This window comes from Schistocerca piceifrons, chromosome 2 (assembly GCF_021461385.2).
Source record: "Schistocerca piceifrons isolate TAMUIC-IGC-003096 chromosome 2, iqSchPice1.1, whole genome shotgun sequence".
Taxonomy (NCBI): domain Eukaryota; kingdom Metazoa; phylum Arthropoda; class Insecta; order Orthoptera; family Acrididae; genus Schistocerca; species Schistocerca piceifrons.
Window position 1 is genome coordinate 1,030,175,285 of NC_060139.1, and position 23,132 is coordinate 1,030,198,416.

The 23,132-nt window shown below is 42.4% G+C and overlaps 1 protein-coding gene across 1 annotated transcript in view; it reads left to right on the forward strand.

Annotated features, from left to right (window-relative positions):
- LOC124777177 (dehydrogenase/reductase SDR family member 11-like) overlaps nucleotides 1–23,132 on the forward strand; it is a 128,173-nt gene that overhangs the window by 74,842 nt on the left and 30,199 nt on the right. Inside the window, exon 5 of the mRNA XM_047252488.1 lies at nucleotides 21,156–21,285. Coding sequence (XP_047108444.1) covers nucleotides 21,156–21,285 — 130 coding nt within the window. The remainder of the gene's footprint in view (nucleotides 1–21,155; nucleotides 21,286–23,132) is intronic.

Sequence of the window (23,132 nt, forward strand, 5' to 3'; positions counted from 1 at the left end):
AAGTTTGCTGTGTAACTTCGACTATTTTGTATTTTTTTCCCATCTGCGCCCAATTTTTAACAAAAGTAATCGTTTTTTTTTCATCTGACGTCAAAAACACAAACACGTCAGCATAAGCTGGCCAAGCATGCATACCTCTGCTTCCTTCTCCACGTCGGAAAGGTGTGTGGAATGAGTGTAAACTCGGAGATTGCATGCTGTTTACGTGTGACATGACTAGAATATACTCACTGTTGTGTATGCAACTTTCAAATACAAATGTTATGAATGCATGAGTAGGATTAAATACACTCCTGGAAATGGAAAAAAGAACACATTGACACCGGTGTGTCAGACCCACCATACTTGCTCCGGACACTGCGAGAGGGCTGTACAACCAATGATCACACGCACGGCACAGCGGACACACCAGGAACCGCGGTGTTGGCCGTCGAATGGCGCTAGCTGTGCAGCATTTGTGCACCGCCGCCGTCAGTGTCAGCCAGTTTGCCGTGGCATACGGAGCTCCATCGCAGTCTTTAACACTGGTAGCATGCCGCGACAGCGTGGACGTGAACCGTATGTGCAGTTGACGGACTTTGAGCGAGGGCGTATAGTGGGCATGCGGGAGGCCGGGTGGACGTACCGCCGAATTGCTCAACACGTGGGGCGTGAGGTCTCCACAGTACATCGATGTTGTCGCCAGCGGTCGGCGAAAGGTGCACGTGCCCGTCGACCTGGGACCGGACCGCAGCGACGCACGGATGCACGCCAAGACCGTAGGATCCTACGCAGTGCCGTAGGGGACCGCACCGCCACTTCCCAGCAAATTAGGGACACTGTTGCTCCTGGGGTATCGGCGAGGACCATTCGCAACCGTCTCCATGAAGCTGGGCTACGGTCCCGCACACCGTTAGGCCGTCTTCCGCTCACGCCCCAACATCGTGCAGCCCGCCTCCAGTGGTGTCGCGACAGGCGTGAATGGAGGGACGAATGGAGACGTGTCGTCTTCAGCGATGAGGGTCGCTTCTGCCTTGGTGCCAATGATGGTCGTATGCGTGTTTGGCGCCGTGCAGGTGAGCGCCACAATCAGGACTGCATACGACCGAGGCACACAGGGCCAACACCCGGCATCATGGTGTGGGGAGCGATCTCCTACACTGGCCGTACACCACTGGTGATCGTCGAGGGGACACTGAATAGTGCACGGTACATCCAAACCGTCATCGAACCCATCGTTCTACCATTCCTAGACCGGCAAGGGAACTTGCTGTTCCAACAGGACAATGCACGTCCGCATGTATCCCGTGCCACCCAACGTGCTCTAGAAGGTGTAAGTCAACTACCCTGGCCAGCAAGATCTCCGGATCTGTCCCCCATTGAGCATGTTTGGGACTGGATGAAGCGTCGTCTCACGCGGTCTGCACGTCCAGCACGAACGCTGGTCCAACTGAGGCGCCAGGTGGAAATGGCATGGCAAGCCGTTCCACAGGACTGCATCCAGCATCTCTACGATCGTCTCCATGGGAGAATAGCAGCCTGCAGTGCTGCGAAAGGTGGATATACACTGTACTAGTGCCGACATTGTGCATGCTCTGTTGCCTGTGTCTATGTGCCTGTGGTTCTGTCAGTGTGATCATGTGATGTATCTGACCCCAGGAATGTGTCAATAAAGTTTCCCCTTCCTGGGACAATGAATTCACGGTGTTCTTATTTCAATTTCCAGGAGTGTATAATAATGAGACGAAAACGTACAATTCAGATATTTCCTATGTAAACTGTTCAAAAGATTTAGCTTCGTAACAAATATTATTTCTTCTTTTTCAAAATAAAGGCTGGTATTATGCTGTCTTCTGAATCTCACAATATTATATGTTACATGCTTTTAAAAAAGTAACGACACTTTCGTTAAATCGTTAGCTATAAAATTAACTTAGTTGTAGTTAAAGTTACTTTATGGAAATAATAATGCCGTTACCGACCATTACCTTTGAAATGTGCCTGTTAACTATATCGCGTTCATCATAAGAAAAAATCTGATTTAAAAATTACACCAAGCATTCTTCGGCGTTTGCTTGAATCTCATTGGATTTCGTTTCATGAGGAGTACAAGCCAAGATGTGTGCAGTATAGCCAAGTATGATCATGAGGATACGTTTTATGCTGTGTTACACGTACTTAGACTGAGGGATAATGCGGGACATGAGCTTTAGAGGCGCACTGAACTCGGGTAGCAGTGGCCAGCCCGCTGGTCCAACTAAAATGCAATGATGTGAGCAGTTGCAGATCAGGCGTAAAATGAGACTAGCGGGAAAACAATATAGCTTCGAATGCCATTTAATTTTTAAAGAGGGACGAAATTATATTCCGCAAAAATCCAGTACTACCGCACGCTTCTTACGCGACCAGAAGGCAAGCATAAAATACTCTTGTTCTCACCTAACATGGTGTTCTAATTACAAACAAGAGTGATGAAAATTCCTAACTTAAACACAGAGTAATTTTTCTGAGCGAGCTACGTGTGAAGCAAAAGCATACTGCAAGGATTCCACCGTATTGTTGACTACTGAAGACATTGGAGGTATTAACTACAGTCAGTCTTCTGGTATTCTCTAAGCTCCTTCCTTATCCGAATCCGAAAAATACACTTCAGCTCTGGAACTGTCGTCTGCTGCGTTGATAACGAGTCGTTGAGCAACAGAATCTACGAAGCCACCCAGGCGCCGCATTTTCTCTTCTTCGTTTACGACGTGTCGTTTCATATCCTGCCAGCGTTCGGCAGTGACATGTGAAAAAGCTGAATGCGTTAGTTCCAGTACGTGTTATTGGTGAGAAATCCCTTTAATTTGGTTCCAGATCAGCTCTGTTGGGTTCGTATTGCAATGGTACAGAGTCAACTGTAAAAATGCAGCATACGTTCGCCACAGCTTCTGACCATCATCGCGCTTGCGTTTTTTACATCGGTTTTATTGTTATGATGAACAGAGTATAGTAATGGTGTTACAGGTAAGGCGCTGCTCCACAATCCTAACTAAATATAACACAGCCTTGTCATCAAATTCAAAATACGGGATTACAATTAATATCTCAGTATGTTATTACATTAAATTACGGTAATTACAAAAAAAGACTAACGCAAACACTTACGAAACATGTATGTGTCGGGAAGAAAGGAAGTTGATGAGTTAATTACGCTTCATATGTCTTTTAAACAGCGTCAACAAACCTAAGTTTTGCTACTGAAGTAATGTTTGACAGGATCTCTGCAATTGCAGTGTCTGGTATTGAGCAAAACTTCCTCTGCCTGATAGAGGAGTCACGTTTTCCGTTGGAAACTCCTCAGAGGTTTTCAACCAATCAGTGCCCCTTGCGTTTACCAACAAATATTTGCCGGCCGCTCTGGCCGAGCGATTCCAGGCGCTTCAGTCTGGAGCTGCGCGACCACTACGGTCGCTGGTTCGAATCCTGCCTCGGCCACGGATGTGTGTGATGTCCTTAGGTTAGTTAGGTTTAAGTAGTTCTAAGTTCTAGGGAACCTCAGATGTTAAGTCCCATAGTGCTCAGAGCCATTTGAACCATTTTAACAAATATTTCTGCTTGAGTATATGGTGTAAACAGCAACACACGACGTTATCCAATTCGCAGTTTCAGTTTTTATATTTATGGGAGAGCTGTAGGAACTGAAAATGGTGCTATTTTCTGAAGCTCTTCTCGGTCTATTCGCTTCTTGCATGTTCAAACACACGCTTATTGCAAAACTTTTTCGTGACATGTTCGCACAAGATCATCGAACAAGGGAGATACTGTGGTGAAGATGCTGTAGTTTCATTTTCTACCAGAAGTCTAATTTTCAACTTTCTAACACCTTCTTTGTTATACCAATCCACATCAAAAAGCAAGAGCTTGTAATTGGCATCAATCATGAGAAGAAGCACAATCGAAAAATATCATTTGTAGTTGGAAAACAAACTTCTAGTTTTTCGGATGCTATCTGTTTCACATGCTTACCATTACATGCTTCTGTTACAGTTGGGAAAACCACAACAAGTCCAAAAATCCTTCGCTTTTCCTTCGCAGTTTATTTGGTCAGGCGGACGTAAAAATACCGGTGCAAGCTTGTAACCTCCCCGTGAAATTTTAAAAGTCAATAAATAGTGAAATTGTAACCTCCCAGCAAGAATATGAAAGTCAATGTTACGTTAAATGTTATCTTCCCACAAAACTGCATAATAAAAATGAAGCATGCGTAACCTGCTTGCAAAATTAAAGAATAATAATGGCCCAAATATAAACTCCCCACAGTAATAAAACTCAATGATAATAAAAATGTGCAAAAATGTTAAGTCGCCACAAAATTAACGTTAAGATGAACCTGATGGCAGTATATTCTACACAGTTTACCAATTTATTTCATTAATCGTTCACAAGGGTTCGAAGAAGCATGGTACCTGGATATATATATCGGAGAAATGTTTCTAGCTCGTAACATACGTGTCCATATAGCAGATCGAAACTGTGGTCCATTGTCGGAAATTACTTTCATCACATGCCCTATATGAAATAGAAAATGTTTTACAAATGCTTTTGAAACAGTTTTAGCAGTAGCTTTGCGTAACGGAGTGAAGGTAACAAATTTTGAAGTGAGTTCAACAGCGACAAAGATGTAGCAGAAACCTCTATTAGTTCTGGGAATCGGACCAAAAATGTCTACAGCTGCCATATGTCTCAATTTAACAGGTACAATGGGATATAATGGAGGAATATGTGAAGTTGTGTCTGATTTAGCTTTCTGGCAGATTTTACATGACGCTAAAACTCGTCGTATATGTTTCTCCATGTTGGCAAAATAACAGTTCTCTCTCAGTATAAGAAAACATTTACTAGCTCCGTAATGTGCGTAACTTAAATGAGTACACTAGATTAATTTGTTAACCAGCTCATCAGGAATGCATAATAACCAATTGTTGCTGTCAGGATGAGAGAGGCGAAACAGAATGTCATTGCGTACAGTGTAATGGTTTCTAATCGCAACATTATTCCTATCTTGCCAGAGGTGTTTAATCTCTTTCCACACGTTGTCTTTACTTTGCACTTGTGCTATGTCCTGTAATGACGATGAAATAAAATTTTCAAATGCAACTTGTTGAATGTACATGACGCTGAAATTTGTTTTGCAGAAGTTGGTTGCGACGTCTTGCTGATTGTTGCCGTGAGAACGAGATAGTGCGGCTGCTACAATATTTTGTGTATCGGGAATGTGAACTATTGTGAAATTAAATTCCTGTAGATAAAGTTTCCATCTGCTTAATCTGTCGTGTGTGAATTTAGCCGAAAGTAAAAATTGTATCGCTCTGTGGTCTGTGTAAACTGTAGTGTGTCTTCCATAAAGAAAATGCCGAAATCTCGTAAAAGCCCAAACAATACATAATGTTTCCAGTTCTGTAACAGAATAATTTCGTTCAGCAGGTGACAGAATGCGACTAGCGAACGCGATGTTTTTAATTACTGTACAACCATCCTCTTCAATGTCCTGAAAAATGTGTACCCCTAAAGCGGTGTTCGAACTGTCGGTCGCAATGGAAAAATTTCTGGTAAGATCTGGGTGCGATAAAAGTGGTGCATTCAACAAAGCATGTTCCAGGTTCATAAATTCACAGTGTGCTTGCTTATCCCAGGACCAAATAGTGTTTTTCCCTGTCAATTGGCATAATCTACGGGTGTCTAAAGCAGAATAATGAATAAATTTACGAAAAAATTTAATTAAACCCAAAAAGCTGCGTAGTTGTTTTTTCGTCGTAGGAACAGTAATGTCACGTAAAGCTTGTAGTTTTTCCGGGTCAGGCGCAATGCCTTCGGCTGAAATTACATGTCCAAGAAATTTTATAGAAGTTTGGCCAAAGTGCGATTTACTGAGATTAACTGTGAGTCCTTGTGCATGAAAAGTTTGCAACAGTCGTTCAAGAATCATATTGTGTTCAGACCAGTTAGCTTCTGCAATAAGAATGTCGTCTACGTACGTTGTAATTCTGACTTTAAGTTCTGTCGGAAGTATTGTATTCAAACCGCGAATAAAAGCTGCTGAGGAAATTGTTAAGCCGAACGGTGATTTACAAAATTGATAACAGTCACCAAAACAGAGAAAAGCTGTGTACTTTCTGCAGTTCGGATGGAGCTGAATTTGCCAAAATCCCGATTTCAGATCTAATGTAGAATAAATAGCAGTACCGTGAAATTTCTGTAGTAGTTCCTCTAGTGTCTGCGGTCGATCTGTTTCATTAATAATTATGTCATTGATGTGACGTGAATCAAATACGAGGCGAAGTGAGCCATCCTTTTTCTTAACAATAAGTAGCGGGTTTATGTACGGACTAACTGCTGGTTCAATAATTCCTTGGTCAAGCATATCCTGCAATTCTTTATTAACCTGTTCTCTATGAAAATATGGAATGGGCTAATGCTTGGCTTTAAATGTGTCGTGCTGTTTGACTTGAAATTCATACATAAAACCGGACATAGTACCAGGAATGTTGTCAAAAACTGGAGCTTGCTGTAAAAGAATTTTGTATAGTTGCGTACGTTCGTCGTCTGTATTTGCACTGCTCTGTTTAACTTTATCAGAAATCATCTGTATAACGCCATAGCCAGCTTCGTCTGGAGTATTATAGTTATGCACGTACGTATCCGTGAACAATGTGGGATTACAGTCTATGTTACGTAATACGGAAATGACCTCTGTGCGATTAATTGTCTGTTCTTCCGCAGATAAAGAGTGCTGAAATTCTAAAGCCAATTGTACATTTTCATCCTTCAACATTAAATAGGAATTTTGAAAATCAATAACTGCGTCGTGTTGTACCAGAAAATTCGTACCTAAAATAACGTCTGTTCTCAATAAAGGAACAATCCAAAAATTTGAGTGAAATGTGTGACCTGCAATACGAAATGATAAATGCGTCTGTAATTTAACATTTACTCCTTTACTCGATACTGCTCCTTTCACTTTCGGTTTGCCTAAAGGTAATGTAGGATAGGTATTCTCTTTGTTACACTCGTTGAAAGTTTCTTTATTTATAACTGACATAGGTGATCCGGAATCGATTACTGCTGAAAATTTCGATGAACCAATTTTAATTTCGATGACAGTATGTGAAATGGTTTTCTGAACAATTGGTCTTTCCTGCAAAAGTGTCTCTAATGTCGTCAAAAGTAATAACATTTTCGTGAACAACATTCTGCGTGTCTAAAGTAGTGCTTGTGTTACTGGAAGATGCGACCTGTACAGTATCTAGTCAGATTCTATCTGACGTGTTATTATTTTCAGGACAATTCTGTGACATTTCGACTATTTGTACGGTTCTGTTATTCCTTCCTGACGTATCACGTTCGGGATGATATCTACTATCTGGTTCATTCATGAGGATATGTCCCTGTCGATGATTTTGCTGTTCGTAAGATCGACTGTTATTAAATGTACGTTGAAAATTGTGTTCATTATTTTTACGCCTGTCGTGATAGTCATTTCTATACGGCGCATTGCGATAGGAATTAAAATAGTGTCTTTTTTGTACGTACTGACTTCCTTGTTGCTGTGTGTTACCATTTGTTGTACCAGGGACTATACGTCCACGCGACGAAACATTAAAGTTTGGTTGACCTTGTGCATTACATTGTTGGTTAGGTATGCTAACCGGCTGACTTTCATGCTGTTGCGGTGGAAAACTTCTATTGTTACCAAAATGTCGTTCCTGCTGATAATTTTGTCGATACTGATAATCAAAATTTTGTCTGCTATTAAGGTCTGGTGGTTGTCGTTCCTAAAGCGTCTATTAGCTTTGCTATTGAAATTGCGTGGTTGATCGTAATTACTGTAAATTTGTTGGCCTTGGTTGTTATATGAAAAATTTTTGTTTACGAAGGAATAATCTGATTGCTGAACTTCTAAAAGCTGCAGCAGATCCCTGAATGCCGAAATATTTTCTTTTTGCTGACCCGTTAAAAGTGACATTCTTAATGATCGTGGCAATTTAGAAATACATAATTGAATGAGTGCAGATTTACTGTATGGTTCACTTAGGTATTGGTTTTGTTGGACCATGTGCTCAAAAAATTGCGTGACACTGGGAAAATTTGAGTTCTCATAATTTGGCAAACTAATTAATTGATCCTTAATTCCGCGCTGTGTCGTCTTCGACCAATACGCTGACAGAAAAGCATTCTGAAATTCTTCTACCGAATAACATTGTCTCGCGATCGGTCTCATACGAGTTGCCGGTTCGCCTTCCAAAAAACTGCAAATAAATTCAAGTTTATGCGTTACGGGCCAAGTCGGTGGAAAAGCAAAGTTAAATTGTTGTACCCAATCTAGCGGGTGAATCTGTGTTCTGTCATTTTTAAATACTTTGAATTTTCTCACTGATAGAAAATGTTTGTAATCAAAATTATCGTCTCCGTATGTCGGAACCGGTTCAGGGTTGAATGAAAATCTATTTGACTGGGACTGTTCTGAATCTAACTCACGTACTCTTGTAGATTACCTAAATTATATTGGCTGTGTGAATGTGAGAAATATTCGGAATTCGCCGTTTGCTGTGACGTGTTAAACGCTGAAATATTTTTCATCTCTGTTACTTTAATACGTTCGCCAATTTGGCTGATCTGTTGTTCACATTTCTTGTCGACTTCCGTATCCACAATGTGTGAAGTTCTGGTGACTTCAAATTAAACTCGTCGCGTATCTGTGTTGCGTTTTTAGGACATTGTTCAGCTACTGCATTAATTTCGTCTCTACCTGATTCTGTTGTGGCTGCATCTAAATTACCTAATCCTTGTGCAACAGTTCCAACTTCTTCATTACTGTTGCTAGCACAACCCTTAGTATCCTCACGTAATTGTTCTTTCGTGTCGTGACGTTGCACGGTAACAGTTGTAATCTGTTCACTAACTTGTTTGTTCTGTTCGTTAAGGTTGTCGTGTTTTTCGTTCGTCAGCTAAAAACTTTCATCAATTAGTTCATTAAGTTGTTTGTAATGGTTATCTAATTTTTTATTAAGCTGTTGTTTGAGATTTTCGTTATTTTCATTAAGCTGTTGTTTGAGATCTTCTTTAAGTTGTTTGAGATTGTTGTCTTGCCTTTCATTCTGTTGTTTGGAATTTTCACTAAATTGTTGTTGTAGCAATCTTGCCATAATTTGTTCCAAATCAAAATTAGCATTTCTATTATCTGTGCTGTTTAGTGGTGTACCTGCAATTGTCACGTTTTGTGTGACCATTTGGTCATTCTGTAATTCACAAAAAGGTTTACTTATCGGATGTACACTGTTGGACACTACCTCGGAATTAAATAAATCCGACGCATTCTGATTACACTGTTTATTTTCATTAAAAAAATTTGTCTGTTCGTCACGTGAATTTTGCAAACCGGTTGTGTTAAGCTGGGCAGCGCTCATTGCAACAGAACGCCCTGCGTCATCAATTGTCGTCAAATTAAGAGAGGACACAATTGAATTCGTCTGTTCATCACTAAGATCCAAATCATTATTAGTGGTCGGTACGTACTGATTGTCAGTAAACAGAGGATTGTCATCATTACACTGCGCGTCGCAAGTACTATCGGTCAAGTTGTTTAAGTCGACCATTTCACTCATTATACCTCGTGATGCACTATTAATAGTCTTTTGCGGCATTTTTACACTAGTCACAATCATTCACAAATGAGACAAAGACAATGCAAAATCCAACAAATACAAATACAAGAAAGAGCAACGAATTGCCGATGATCTGAGGAAAGAAAGTCACAAAATTAGTAAAAGTGTTGCGCCAAATGCTAATTATATTTTAGTAAATAAGAGCAGATATCTCGCTACTTTTCAGAAGATTCTCAACGAAATACGATCCTGGTCCGGATGTCGCCAAGTGTAACCTCCCCGCAAAATTTTAAAAGTCAATAAATAGTGAAATCGTAACCTCCCAGCAGGAATATGATGACAATGATAATGAAATTGAGCCAAAGTGTAACCTCCCCGTGAAAATTTTAAAAAAGACAAGAATTGAATAAAAATGCAAATAGTGCCAAATGTTAGCTTCCCACAGTAATAAAACTCAATGATAATAAAAATGTGCAAAAATGTTAAGTCCCCACAAAATTAACGTTAAGATGAACCTGATAAATTTTACAAGGGCAGCTGCGCTGACCTTCGGCCCTGTGCAATAATTAAACCTGAGCACAAAAACCAAAATTCTTACCTCAGTAAACTGCATCTATATCTGCTCTTATTTTATGGCACAGCTTCGTGCGATGCTGGCCCATGTTTAATTTTGATTCTTGGAGGGAATGCATAGGAAATATTATTTAACTTGAAATGAATCTTTTTCTTTAGAAAGGTTACTTTGTAGAAAAATTATTATTGGGTCAATTCTTGAACAAATTAATTACAATTAACATATGTTATTAGCTGAGCGCAATGCTGCTTCATTACCTTCGATAACAATATACCTCGTCCAGAACCGTGACCAGAGACCCATGTCGACGCCCGCTCAGTACATCCGTCCACTCGCTGCAACTACTGCCGACTGACTCACACAACTACCGATCCTGCCGACTCGCTATACGCAACTGAACTGAGTCCAACTCGCAAATCGCAATTGAACACTCGCGCGGTCAAGCGCAGACTAGCAACGATAAATAACTCTCTGGTCAGAGATTCTGTCATGCCTCGCCACCGCTGTTAATGAATACACTGAATACATACGTGTTTCAAGCTATTTTCGAGGAGCTGCCAGTAATTGTGCTATAAACAAGCATATACCTGAAGGAGACATGCGGTAAGGAATCGCCAATTATCAGTATGATTCTCCCGTGGCAATGAACCTAAAGCAAAATACAGGGGATAGGAAAAATAATGTGAACACCTGTACTTACTTGGGAATGGTTTATTAATAAGGGTCTGGGCTCCCATTTGCCGGATAACAGCTGCGATTCTTCTTGGAATACTGTCAATAATGATTGTATAATCTCCAGTGGAACTTGATGCCACTCTTCGATCAGAGCCTCTTGTAACTCCTGTAGTGACGGAAGGGGGGGGGGGGGGGGAGGGGCCGGAAATCCGCTCCGGAGTCTGCGCTCCAATACCGCCCACAGGTGTTCGATAATGTTCAAGTCCGGGGACTGTGCTGGCCTGGGAGAGGCTGCAGTTCAGTTCCATGCTCCTCATACAAAGATTGTAGTGTCCCCGCTGTCTGAATAGTTGCATTATCTTCCTGAAAATGGCATCATTGTTGGGGAACAACATTTGAATCATGAGGTGCACCTGATCACCTAAAATGTTCACATAAATGTTGGCTGTAACACGGCCTTTGAGTGTAATGATGGACTAGCAGAATACCATGATATGGCTGCCCACACTGCCCACACCATCACACTTCCACCTCCATGCTTAACCTTTGGAATCAAGCAATCAGGATTGTAGACATCTTTTGGCGTTCTCCAGATGTAAACTCGGACCTATTTTGAAAATAACGAAAATGTTAATTAGTCCCCTACAATTTAGAACTACTTAAACCTAACTAACCTAAGGGCATCACACACATCCATGCTCGAGGCAGGATTCGAATCTGCGACCGTAGCGCCTAGAACCGTTCGGCCACTCCGGCTTGGCGTCGGACATTATGACGTGTTTCCTCTGATCAGCCTTCCAAGATTATGCTCCTGACACCATGGTCCAAATGGCTCTGAGCACTATGGGACTGAGGTCATCAGTCCCCTGTAACTTAGAACTACTTAAACTTAACTAACCTAAGGGCATCACACACATCCATGCCCAAGGCAGGATTCGATCCTGCGACCGTAGCAGTCGCGCGGTTCCGGACTGAAGCGCCTAGAACCGCTCGCCCACCGCGGCCGGCCCTGACACCATGGTTTACGCTTCTTTGTGTTTGTTGTTGTCACTAATGTTTTCGGTATAGCAGCTCGTCCATGAATATCCGCTTTATGGGGTTCTCGGCGAACAGTTTAGATACATAGGGGGTCTCGAAGATGGCTATTGAGCTCTGCAATCACCTTAGAGTCCGCAGTTTTTTGTTGTTTTGACACAATTCGTGTTAGCGTACGACGATCTCTGTCATTTAGTTTTGATTTGCGTCCATTATTACGTTTACACGATGATGTCTTTCCATGTTTCGTGTAGGCTGTCATGAGTGTTGAAACAGTTGCTCTTGAAACATTCAATAAGTTGGCTGTCTTGGTCACTGATGTTCCAGCTAATCGGGCCCCCACTATTTGCCCCCTTTGGAACTTTGTTAGGTCTTTCATTGCACGTAGACCTCGGCCTCTGAACGCAAATACGAAGTGTACACTACTCGTAAACAACCTGCATTGACGCCTAGATCCTGCTGAACACGCACAATCCAGAGCGACGCGTGCCTTAGCTGCGTTGTTGACCGTCAAACATAACCACCCCATTAGAACCACTGTTCACACTATTTTGTAGATTTGAATTACTTAATTTTTGTGTAACTGACGCACAGTCCACCATTTCCCACACATCACGTGTAAAGTGACTAGTTAATGCACTGGGAAAGCACAAATGCGCGACGTATTTAAGTTTTGCGCTATTGGCAGCGCAAAACGCTCTGTCCCGTTCGCGCGGCGCAAAATTCCTGTTTCTAGTAAAACCTTGCTTGACACAACGCTGAATAGCGCCAGATGAAGCTAGAGCAGTAGTCTTGCAGGCCGGAGCTAGCTGCGCTTAAGGCACAGACCGCGGTGGCTTCACTGGATTCCACGTGTAGAGAGGACCGCGCAACGCAGTATACGGTAGCCGGTGGGCAGTGAGCAGTTTTCGGCTGAAGCTCTGGGCGAGTTCATTCGTTTGTTCGAAAGGGGAGGCCGACAGTGACTGCCTGCTTTCGGCCGGTCTGTTATGAGCTAGGATATCAGAACCGATGCGCACGTCGTGCAATATTTCTCAAACGGTTTTACAGAAACTATAAGGTAACAAAAAATCATTTTTGATTTAATTATAGGTTTATATGTCAACTTTATGATGATGAGCCCATCATTTCGTTAATGGTCATAGTTACTGTGATATTTGCGTGCAAGACAATTTGCGAAATTCCAAATGTTTGCTATGAAAAACCGGGGTCACTATGATTTTGCGTTTCGAGCGTATTACATATTTTGCTGCTTAGGAAATTTAGCTAACATACTGAATAATTCCTTAGACTCGGGTGGAGGTCTACATGTTACTACGAAAACTGATATGATGTAGCACACTCATTTGCAATCGTGCGCGCCAGCGATAAAGCTAGAGTGAAATATCCACACTATTTCTCACATTTCATAAGTGTTTTGAGATACCGAAATGACATTTTGGCAAAGGATAGGGTGCAAACTGCCATATGGCTATTACGCAAAACTTCCGTGTCATTCCACTGACTATAGACTTTTCTAATGAAAGAATATTATTTTTAAGGGCCATCGATAACTGGTGATGTCAAAAATGCTATAGGTTTTGGGGCAATGTAAATATAGAGATAATACGTTTATTTTTGCACAGAGGACGTGATTTTTCATAAGCTAGTCACCTCACTTTTCCTCAGTTCCTCTTTAACAAACCACTGTTTCAGAATTCTCTTGCAACTGCGTCTGCACACCATTTTATCGAGGTGACACTGTGCGATCTCCCCTGTGTTTTGGCAAAAGAAACAGATTTTAATATGACCACAAGAGAAATGTGTATATGTTTCTTAAAATTCGCCACTCATGACGCTTCTCTTTAAGTTACAAAGCCGTGCGTCACAGGTGCCTTGCCACACGCTTCATGCGGCTCCGCACGCCTCGTTGGAGGTTCGGACCGATGACCTCAGCAGTTTGGTCCCATTGGAACTTACCACAAATTAAAAATAAAAGAAAGTTACCAGTGGTTAACAAACAAGGCGAAAAATACATCGCTGCGTTTTTTGCATTTCAACGGGATTCTTTTTAGCTATTAACCAAAGCAGAGGTGACAGTAGATTAAGTCGCCATCCAAATGCGGGCATGGAGCCTACGAAAAATATGAGCGTTGGCTTCCGTTCAGAACGCCATTTCCCTTCCATCATCTGGCATTTCCTCTACAGCGCCAACCTGTAATCCCCATCACTACTGCTCTCCCCACACTTGCCCTGACAACAGCACATCTACCTGCCATGTTATTCTGCATGCTCTCTAGCCCAGCGATGTCGATTCTCGGACTCTGAGAAATGTGATTAACTTCTCATGGTTGGGATTCACAGTCATATAATATTTCTGAAAAGACATCATAGTCGCCGTTGACTGTATAAAATATTTATTGTTACTATTGCAATTTCGGCCTTATGACCATTTGCAAGTAACACTGCAAAGTTACATTCTGTCAGAATGTAAAACTATATGACATGAGTACATGTCGTCGTCAAAATTCAGCCTTTTGACTTGTAGTGTAACGACGTAAGTTTTGTATAAATGATTTTTTGTGACATATGACCATGTGCAGACTTCATCACCTACGTCAGTTACAACACACTTCAAAATTATTTAAATTCTTTTTAAATTGTCTCTGAATGGTTCTTGAACGAAACTGTAAAACATCATCATTTGAGTCTTATGCGCAGAATTACGTCACTCAGTACAATTGGTTTGCGCAAACTTTTTCAATTTAGATGTCGATTGTTTCTTCTCAGAAATTATATTAATGCAAGTGATCTGCTTTAATAAATATTAGAACCACATTGGATAAACTTTCAAGAATCACACTCGCGATGAACGCTGTCAAAAATTAATAATCTTGTCAAGTAAATTACTTAACGTAATTCTTCATAAATAAATACTCGGAACACGTATTTAAACTTTTCTAGCATCCACTAGTTTATTATCTTCCTACATATGGACGTGAACCTGAGCCTTGACAAGACAGAACTGATCATTTACAACATGATTAACTTTCTATGACGTCATTGTTGTACAAACATTACAAATTCTTATTCTTTTTTCAATTTTTAGAAGCACGACGCAACAACTCGGTTTCAGGATCTTCAGTTGCTCTTTGGCTGTCGACCCGCGACGTATAGTGGCCAGCAATTTTCTCTCTGGTTCCGGCAGCGAAGATGCTGTCTCCGTTCGTTGCGCCGCCCTCTCCGTACATGAAACATAAAAAATAAACTTTAGACAATTCACAACCATTACAAATATTACAAAAAATACATAAACAAAAACTAAATTAAACTTATATTCACCTGCAAACTGGGCTGACACTGGTGGAGGGGTGACGCTTCAATTTCGCGTCCCACTACAGACTATGGGAGTCCCACAAGATCCCGTGAGTACGACACTGATTACATCGAAATATGTTGTTAAATATATACTGAACTGTCGATGTTACCATCGTTCTAATAATCTATCACACATACAAGCTCAGGTGCACTGACAACGTCTGAGAAATGTGGTTAGTAGTTGACAGGAGGAGAAAATCTCACCAGTCATATGTGTACACTGCACTTCTTGCTGAACTCTTCCATGACTCTGGCATACAAATGGCTGGCTGCTTATGATTCCTGTTGTCTAGTATACTGCATGCAGAATACCATAGCTGGTAGATGCACAGACGGTAGGGCATGCGTAGGGAGAGCAGTAGTGGTGGGGGCTGTGGGCAGGAGCTGTAGGGGAAATGCCGAGCGCTGGAGGGGAAGTGCCATTCTAAACGGAAGCCTTCACTCACATTTTTTGTAAACACATACATCAAAAAAAGTTTTTCATCACCCCAGTTCCCAGAACTCCTGAAGATAAACGTTGGCTGTGGATATTGTATCACAGACACAGTCCCTCTGACTGTTCAGAGATGTCAAGAAACCCATCCAAAGATGTAAACAACCATGCATAAGCAGCGCCTATTAGATGGAAGGGGTCTGACAGCCAATCAGTTCCAGTCATTCCACCATGAAGGAGGTACATGGCTCGTGTTGTCTGCAGTTCAACCACGCCTAGATGGTCAGTACTGCAGTTCAATCGCGTTCCCATTGTTACTTTGTGCCAGGAAGGGCTCTCAAAAAGGGAAGTGTCCAAGCGTCTCGGAGTGAACCAAAGCTCGCTCAGGCCGCGCAAGGGCTACTACTGCAGTGGATGACCGCTACCTACGGTTTATGGCTCGGAGAAACCCTGACAGAAATGCCACCATTTTGAATAATGCTTTTTGTGCAGCCACAGGACGTCGTGTTGCGACTCAAACTGTGCGCAATAGGCTGCATGATGCGCAACTTCACTCCCGACGTCCATGGCGAGGTCCATCTTTACAACCACAACACCATGCAGCGCGGCACAGATGGGCCCAACAACGTGCCGAATTGGCATCACGTTCTCTTTACCGATGAGTGTCGCATACGCCTTCAAATAGACAATCGTCGGAGACGTGTTTGGAGGCAACCCGGTCAGGCTGAACGCCTTAGACACACTGTCCAGCGAGTGTAGCAAGATGGAGGTTCCCTACTGTTTTGGGACGGCATTGTGTGGGACCGACGTACGCAGCTGGTGGTCATGTAAGCCACTGTAACGGCTGTACGATGCGTGAATGCCATCCTCCGACCGATAGTGCAACCATATCGGCAGCATATTGGCGAGGCATTCGTCTTCATGGCCGGCCGGAGTGGCCGAGCGGTTCTAGGCGCTACAGTCTGGAACCGCGCGACCGCTACGGTCGCAGGTTCGAATCCTGCCTCGGGCATGGATATTTGTGATGTCCTTAGTTAGGTTTAAGTAGTTCTAAGCTGTAGGGGACTGATGACCTCAGAAGTTAAGTCCCATAGTGCTCAGAGCCATTTGAACCATTCGTCTTCATGGCCGATAATTCACGCCCCCGTAGTGCACATCTTATGAATGACTTCCTTCAGGATAACGACGTCGCTCGAATAGGATGGCCAGGATGTTCTCCAGATATGAACCCTATCGCACATACCTGGGATGGATTGAAAAGGGCTGTTTATGGACGACGTGACCCACCAACCACTCTGAGGGATCTACGCCGAATCGGCGTTGAGGAGTGGGGCGATCTGGACCAACATTGTCTTAATGAACTTTTGGATACTATTCCACGACGAATGCAAGCATGCATCAATGCAAGAGGACACGCTACTGGGTATTAGAGGTACCAGTGTGTACAGCAATCTGCACTACCACATCTGAAGGTCTCGCTGTACGGTGGTACCACACGCATTGTGTGGTTTTCATGAGCAATAAAAAGGGCAGGAATGATGTTTATGTTGATCTCTATTTCAGTTTTCTTTACAGGTTCCGGGTCTCTCGGAACCGAGGTGAAGCAAAACCTTTTTTGATGTGTGTATGAAGGTGGGCTCCATCACGCCCTCACTTACGCAGTGACCCTTCAGAAATATGTCACTTCTTCTTTAGTTAGCATCTGAAAAGAATTCCACCGAAATTACAGCGTCTTATTAATGCCTGGTTTTTTTAACCATTTGTAATTTTCAGAGAAGTTTTCGAGTGGCTGATTTTGAGTAAAAGGTACACATTTGTCTTGTTTCCATGTTAAAATTTGCTTCTTTTGCCAAAACTCAGCGGAATTTACACAGTTTCACCTTACTAACATACTGTGCAGACGCAATTGCGAGAGAATTCTGGAACAATGGTTTATTAAGTGAGGAAATAAGGAAAAGCGAGGTCAGCATATTATGAAAAAGCACATCCTTGATTCGACGTGTAATGGCCACTTATGTTGTTCCAATACCCGTAGCATTTCTTGTTTCACCAGCCATCGACGGCCCTTAAAAATTGCGTTCTTTCATCGAAAAATCTGTAATTAGTGGAATGACACGGTAGATAATGAAGTTTTGCGTAATAACTGTATGGCAAAATACTCTCCTCATTGTGTGCTACCATTTGCCAAAATCTCATTTTAATATGTTGCACCATTTAAGAAATGTGAGGATTGTTGTGGATATTTCGCTCTGGCTCTATCGCTGGTGCGGTGTTATCGCAAATGATCGCTGCGAGACTGATGACACAGACCTCCACCTGTTCGATAAGTTATCTAAATTTCATGTGCAGTAACATATTATGTAATACGCACCAAGCACAAAATCATAGCGACCCGCATTTTTCATTGCAAACTTTTTCGATTTTCGCGCAGTACCTTACTTCCACGTAAATATCACAATAACTATACCCATTAACGAAATTATGGGCACATCATAATAACCCTGACATTTAAAGCTACAAGTGAAACAAAAATGAAATTTTTTTTCCGAATAGTTCCTGTAAAATCGTTTGAGAAAAACTGCAGCGCGTGCACGTCGATTCGGTCATCGCCCACTGGCCGAAAGGTGGCAAACGCTTATCGGTCTCCCCCCCCCTTCCGAACAATGTGCTCGACCAGCGCTTTGGACGAAAACTGCGCATAGCTATTATATCCTCCACGTCCTATAGATGTTGGGGGAGGGGGGGAGGAGGCTCACCGCGGTGCTTCCTAAGCGAGTATAAATAACGCCCTGGTTACCGTTTGGTTGGCTGTCTGACGGCTGTGGCCATACTGCGTCGACGAATCGCTGGCATCGTCTTACCGTAATGTGTGGGTAGTTTTGCAGGCCACTGTGCCATCAGGTTTGTGCCTTTGGGACGATAAGTGTCTCACTGTGTCCCGGAGTTCGGTGTTATCGTGGCACGATCCGCACAGCAAGATATGAGCGTTGGCTTCTGTTCAGAACGCCACTTTCAGTACATAGCCCAGCAATTCACCTTGCAACGTAACCTTCCAGTACTGGTGATGGTATAAGTCCACCTACGTAGGTAGATTATCGTCGCTTTGACATGTCCTACCGCTCCTGCAAGCTACCGTCTGTAGTAAATGGTTTCTTAAATTCGTGTGGTCCACGAAATTACTGGCCCCTGCGAGTTATTGCTGGGTATTAATAATTTCTAGCGGAAGGTTTTAACGAACCGGTAGAAATTTTAACGCAACGGATAACACATTTTTTTGAACCACTACAGAACGCACCTATACAGGACTTAATAGGCATTATATAGCTTTTATTTGCTTTCGTGAACGAGAATTCGACTGTGGTACTGACTGCCACCTATTCTTTATGATGGAAGGAGTAAATAATTAGTCGAGGGTAGAGACTAATTGATGTTTATTCAGTACCGATGGTATTTCAACAACTAGTCGTGTTTCTCTTGCAATGTACATCATCAAAACCGGTCTCTAGTTAACATGGTTCAGTTTCGCCACGTAATTATGGAATGGGACATAGGAGCGCAGACCCGGCTTCAATGTAATTCTATACAACCGCACAATTATAGCTCAACCCTCGGTTATTACATTCAGCTACTATAGATTACTCAGAACAAGTTCCGCAAAGACAATACAAGCAAAACTAGGTCAGGGTGGAAGAGTATTTCGCAAATCTTTATCAAATCAGCGGGCATTAAAAACCGATACTTTTCCTAGTGGCACGAGTATTTCACTTAACGCACAACATCGCCAACAAATCAACTCGTTATGGGGGCGCACAAGAAACATCACTTCAGTGCTGGTCAACCCACATGGCCAAGTTTCAGTAGCCAACAGAAACCCAGAAAAATATGGACACACACGAGTATTCCTTCCCTATTTTACACTCGCTCACTATCGTATGATTATTTATCGTGTACAATATATTTTCAGACCGAAACTACAATTTATCAATGCGGCGGTTGCTCCAACCGACCACGTGGCGCGAAAGCAAGTTCACAAAGAAAACATATGGAAAATAAATAAAAATCCCTAAAATATTACTGTAAATGGAAGAGCAGATTAAAATACATTGAATGAGTGAATTTCAGTTAAGCACAGAGCAATAACGTGACCGTGAGCTTAAGGCACATGGTGCGTTGCCTGAACAAGGCACTAACGCAGGGTCTACTGAAATTCGAGTAAATTAAGAAAATCCACTCCCTTATGGAGTTCAGTGGTAATTTCGCACATGATTTCAACATCTGGACTTCATTACAGAGCAGATTTCAGACAATCTAATACCTATGTTAACAATACCAAAACGAGAGCTGCGTCACCATGTCCGTCCAGCACCACGACCCAGGAACAAGTGCACCTCCAACCGAATTCGCCTAACCGTTCCGCTTACAAACGTGGTGGGGGTGGCGCGCCAACCTGACAGAGCCAATACGCGCGCCTACGTGTCATCTTTGCCCTGACCTGCAAACTAGGTCTCTGCTAAACTAGTTCACGCTTGGGGGGTTGGTACTGCCCTATCCCAGAACGACCATTCATGCAGTGCTACAATCTGTGCCTAAAGCTTCTGCTAGTTCACACACTCACTCATTTATACCGTCCAGGCCGCACAAAGGAAAGGAAAATGGGAAACGTGGTACACAACAGAAAAAAATTCAATAAATTTTAGTCCATTCTCTCCTTTTGGACACCAGCTGAGGTATTACCTGCAAGAGAAGAAAATTTTGCTAATAATTTCTGCATGCTAGCAATTTAATAAAACATTGGAACGGTACAACAAGTTCCGTTTCAATCTGTAGCGCCTTCTCGTAACCCCGATCACTATCGCTCTCCCCATGCGTACCCTGCCGATTGAGCTTATACGGGCCACGTTACTCTGCATGCACTCTAGCAAAGCAATGTCGAACCTCGGACTCCGAGGAATGTGGCCAGTGATTGACAGGAGGAAGGAGGCTATCTCACCAGTCACGTATGTCCACTACACTTGTTGCTGAACTCTCCCCTCAGTTATCATAGTAATTTACCGTACTGGGAGGAGATGGTGTGTAACTGACGAATTCCGTCTATGGAAAAAATAGATATTGAGGTGAGCAAATGACTCTTAATGTTCCAGATTCGGCCATTGACAGTCCAGTTGCTGTACTGGCGGCGAATATACTATAGACAGTGTGTATTACCTAAGACGACTACAGGAACTATCAAGACATTTTCTGTTAAAAATAGCTCCCGTAATCTAGCCCGTATGTTGTAAATCAAATGGGAAAGTTTGTTAGATTTGAATTCGAGAAGTAATTAATATTACTCTGAATCCGTCAACTGGTGCGAGAAACAATTTCTCAGTAGATGTACAGTACAGCTTTTCTTCTTGTTGTCTGTCCCTCTTAGTGTATAGACAGCGCATCCTGTAATACGCTGCTTCATTGTTTTCAGTCTGATCGGACACGTACTACCCACGCAGAGTTCCTTCGCCATGTACTGCGCCAGCAAACACGCTGTAAAGGCTCTGCTGGAGGGACTGCGGAAGGACCTGGTAGATAGGGGCAGCAAGATACGAGTCGGGGTAAGTGCTGTGCAAGGGCCGTGTCTGCAGGAAGCATAGGGATGACGTCTCTTTCTGTGGTCCAGTGTATCACCGTATACCGTGTTGAACACCACACTCTCAAGCCTGTAAATATAATTTTTTTTATCAGTAAGGCTTACTTCATATGGAAGGTTGTGGCGCCTACTGTTGATAATAAACTGAAGGCTTTGGGCTAGGGACCATACCTATGAATACTGATATTCCATGTCAGCACAGGGATTAGAATTAGCTGATGTAACTCCCTCTCACGTAAAAGGTAAATTGTTATAATTTTACTGAGACGTAATGGTTCATGAGAGGAGTCATTATTTCACCCAGAACCCAGTTATTTGTATGGAGATCTGTGTTGAAAAGATCCTTTCAGAGACAAAAAGTAACCTCGATGAGCTGCTTTTATTATTATTATTATCATTATTATTATTATTCATTTAATTACTGCTTTGATTTTATTATTATTATTATTATTATTATTATTACTGATTCAAGCACTCAGTTAGAAAATGGTTCAAATGGCTCTGAGCACTATGGGACTTAACATTTGTGGTCATCAGTCCCCTAGAACTTAGAACTACTTAAACCTAACTAACCTAAGGACATCACACACATCCATGCCCGAGGCAGGATTCGAACCTGCGACCGTAGCGGTCACGCGGTTCCAGACTGAAGCGCCTAGAACCGCACGGCCACACCGGCCGGCAAAGCACTCAGTTCTTTAGTATTCAGTCTCTCTAAGAAAAGGGTTTAGGTCTTTGAAATGAATAAATAACCAAACAGATCTCACTAGGTGACGTTTATGTTCAGGGGGTTGTGCATGGTAGACCAGAGACCTGCTACTGCACGCTAACTATAAGCTGTACTCAATGTCTCTGGCGGTCGTCGAACTGCGTGCTGAATCTGTAGGAATCTTAGGCTACCTTAACTACGGTCCAATTCTCCTTTCTACGGAAGCCTGTCCGTCGAAGTGGATTTGTTTAAAAGTTTTTAAATTAATGACCGTATAGAGTTTGCAAGTTCGAGCTTCCACAGTCCAAAGAAATGTCTCTTAGGCATGCACAAATATTTGAAAATGTGAAACCACAAGATGGAGAATAATTTACGCAATACAGACTTTGTGTGTGTTGTCGAGAAACTGGTTTATTGGCTTATTATTCTCGCACAAAATCAGAAAATTACTTTCAATTAAAGATAGCGGTCAGGCAACAATGCCTTCTCTCTGAAGCCGTAAAACATTCGCCCATACTCATTAAGATCAGAAGTTAGACTATATCTTTTCACAATGGTTAACATCGAAGGAAAGCACTCTTAGATCAAGGAATAGACAGACGTCAGCGATAATGCTGCTTTCTCGCAGTCAGTTGCGCGCGAGTAAGCTTCAAATAAAATCTTGTTGTCCGTACCGGTAAGATTTGCGTGTCATGAACCGTTAGTGTGATACTTTGTAAGCGTTATTCAAGAAAATTGTGATCTTAGTAGAATGTGAACTTGATCTGCAAGAACAACGTAGCCTTGAATAACACGCGAATACGGTATTTGTTGTAATTAGCTGTCAGCACGAAGAATAAGTGAGGCGATGATTATATTTTCAAGAAGAGAAGACGGCTGATGTACATAGCATAATTACACTGAGTTGCCAAAGCCACGGGATAGTGATATGCACATATACAGATGGAATAAAAGGACAGTGCATTGGCACATCTGTCATTTGTACTCAGGTGATTCACGTGAAAAGATTTCTGACACGATTATGAACACGGAATGGTAGTTGGAGCTAGACACACGGGACATTCTGTTTCGGTAACTGGTAACGAGTTGAATAATCCGCGATC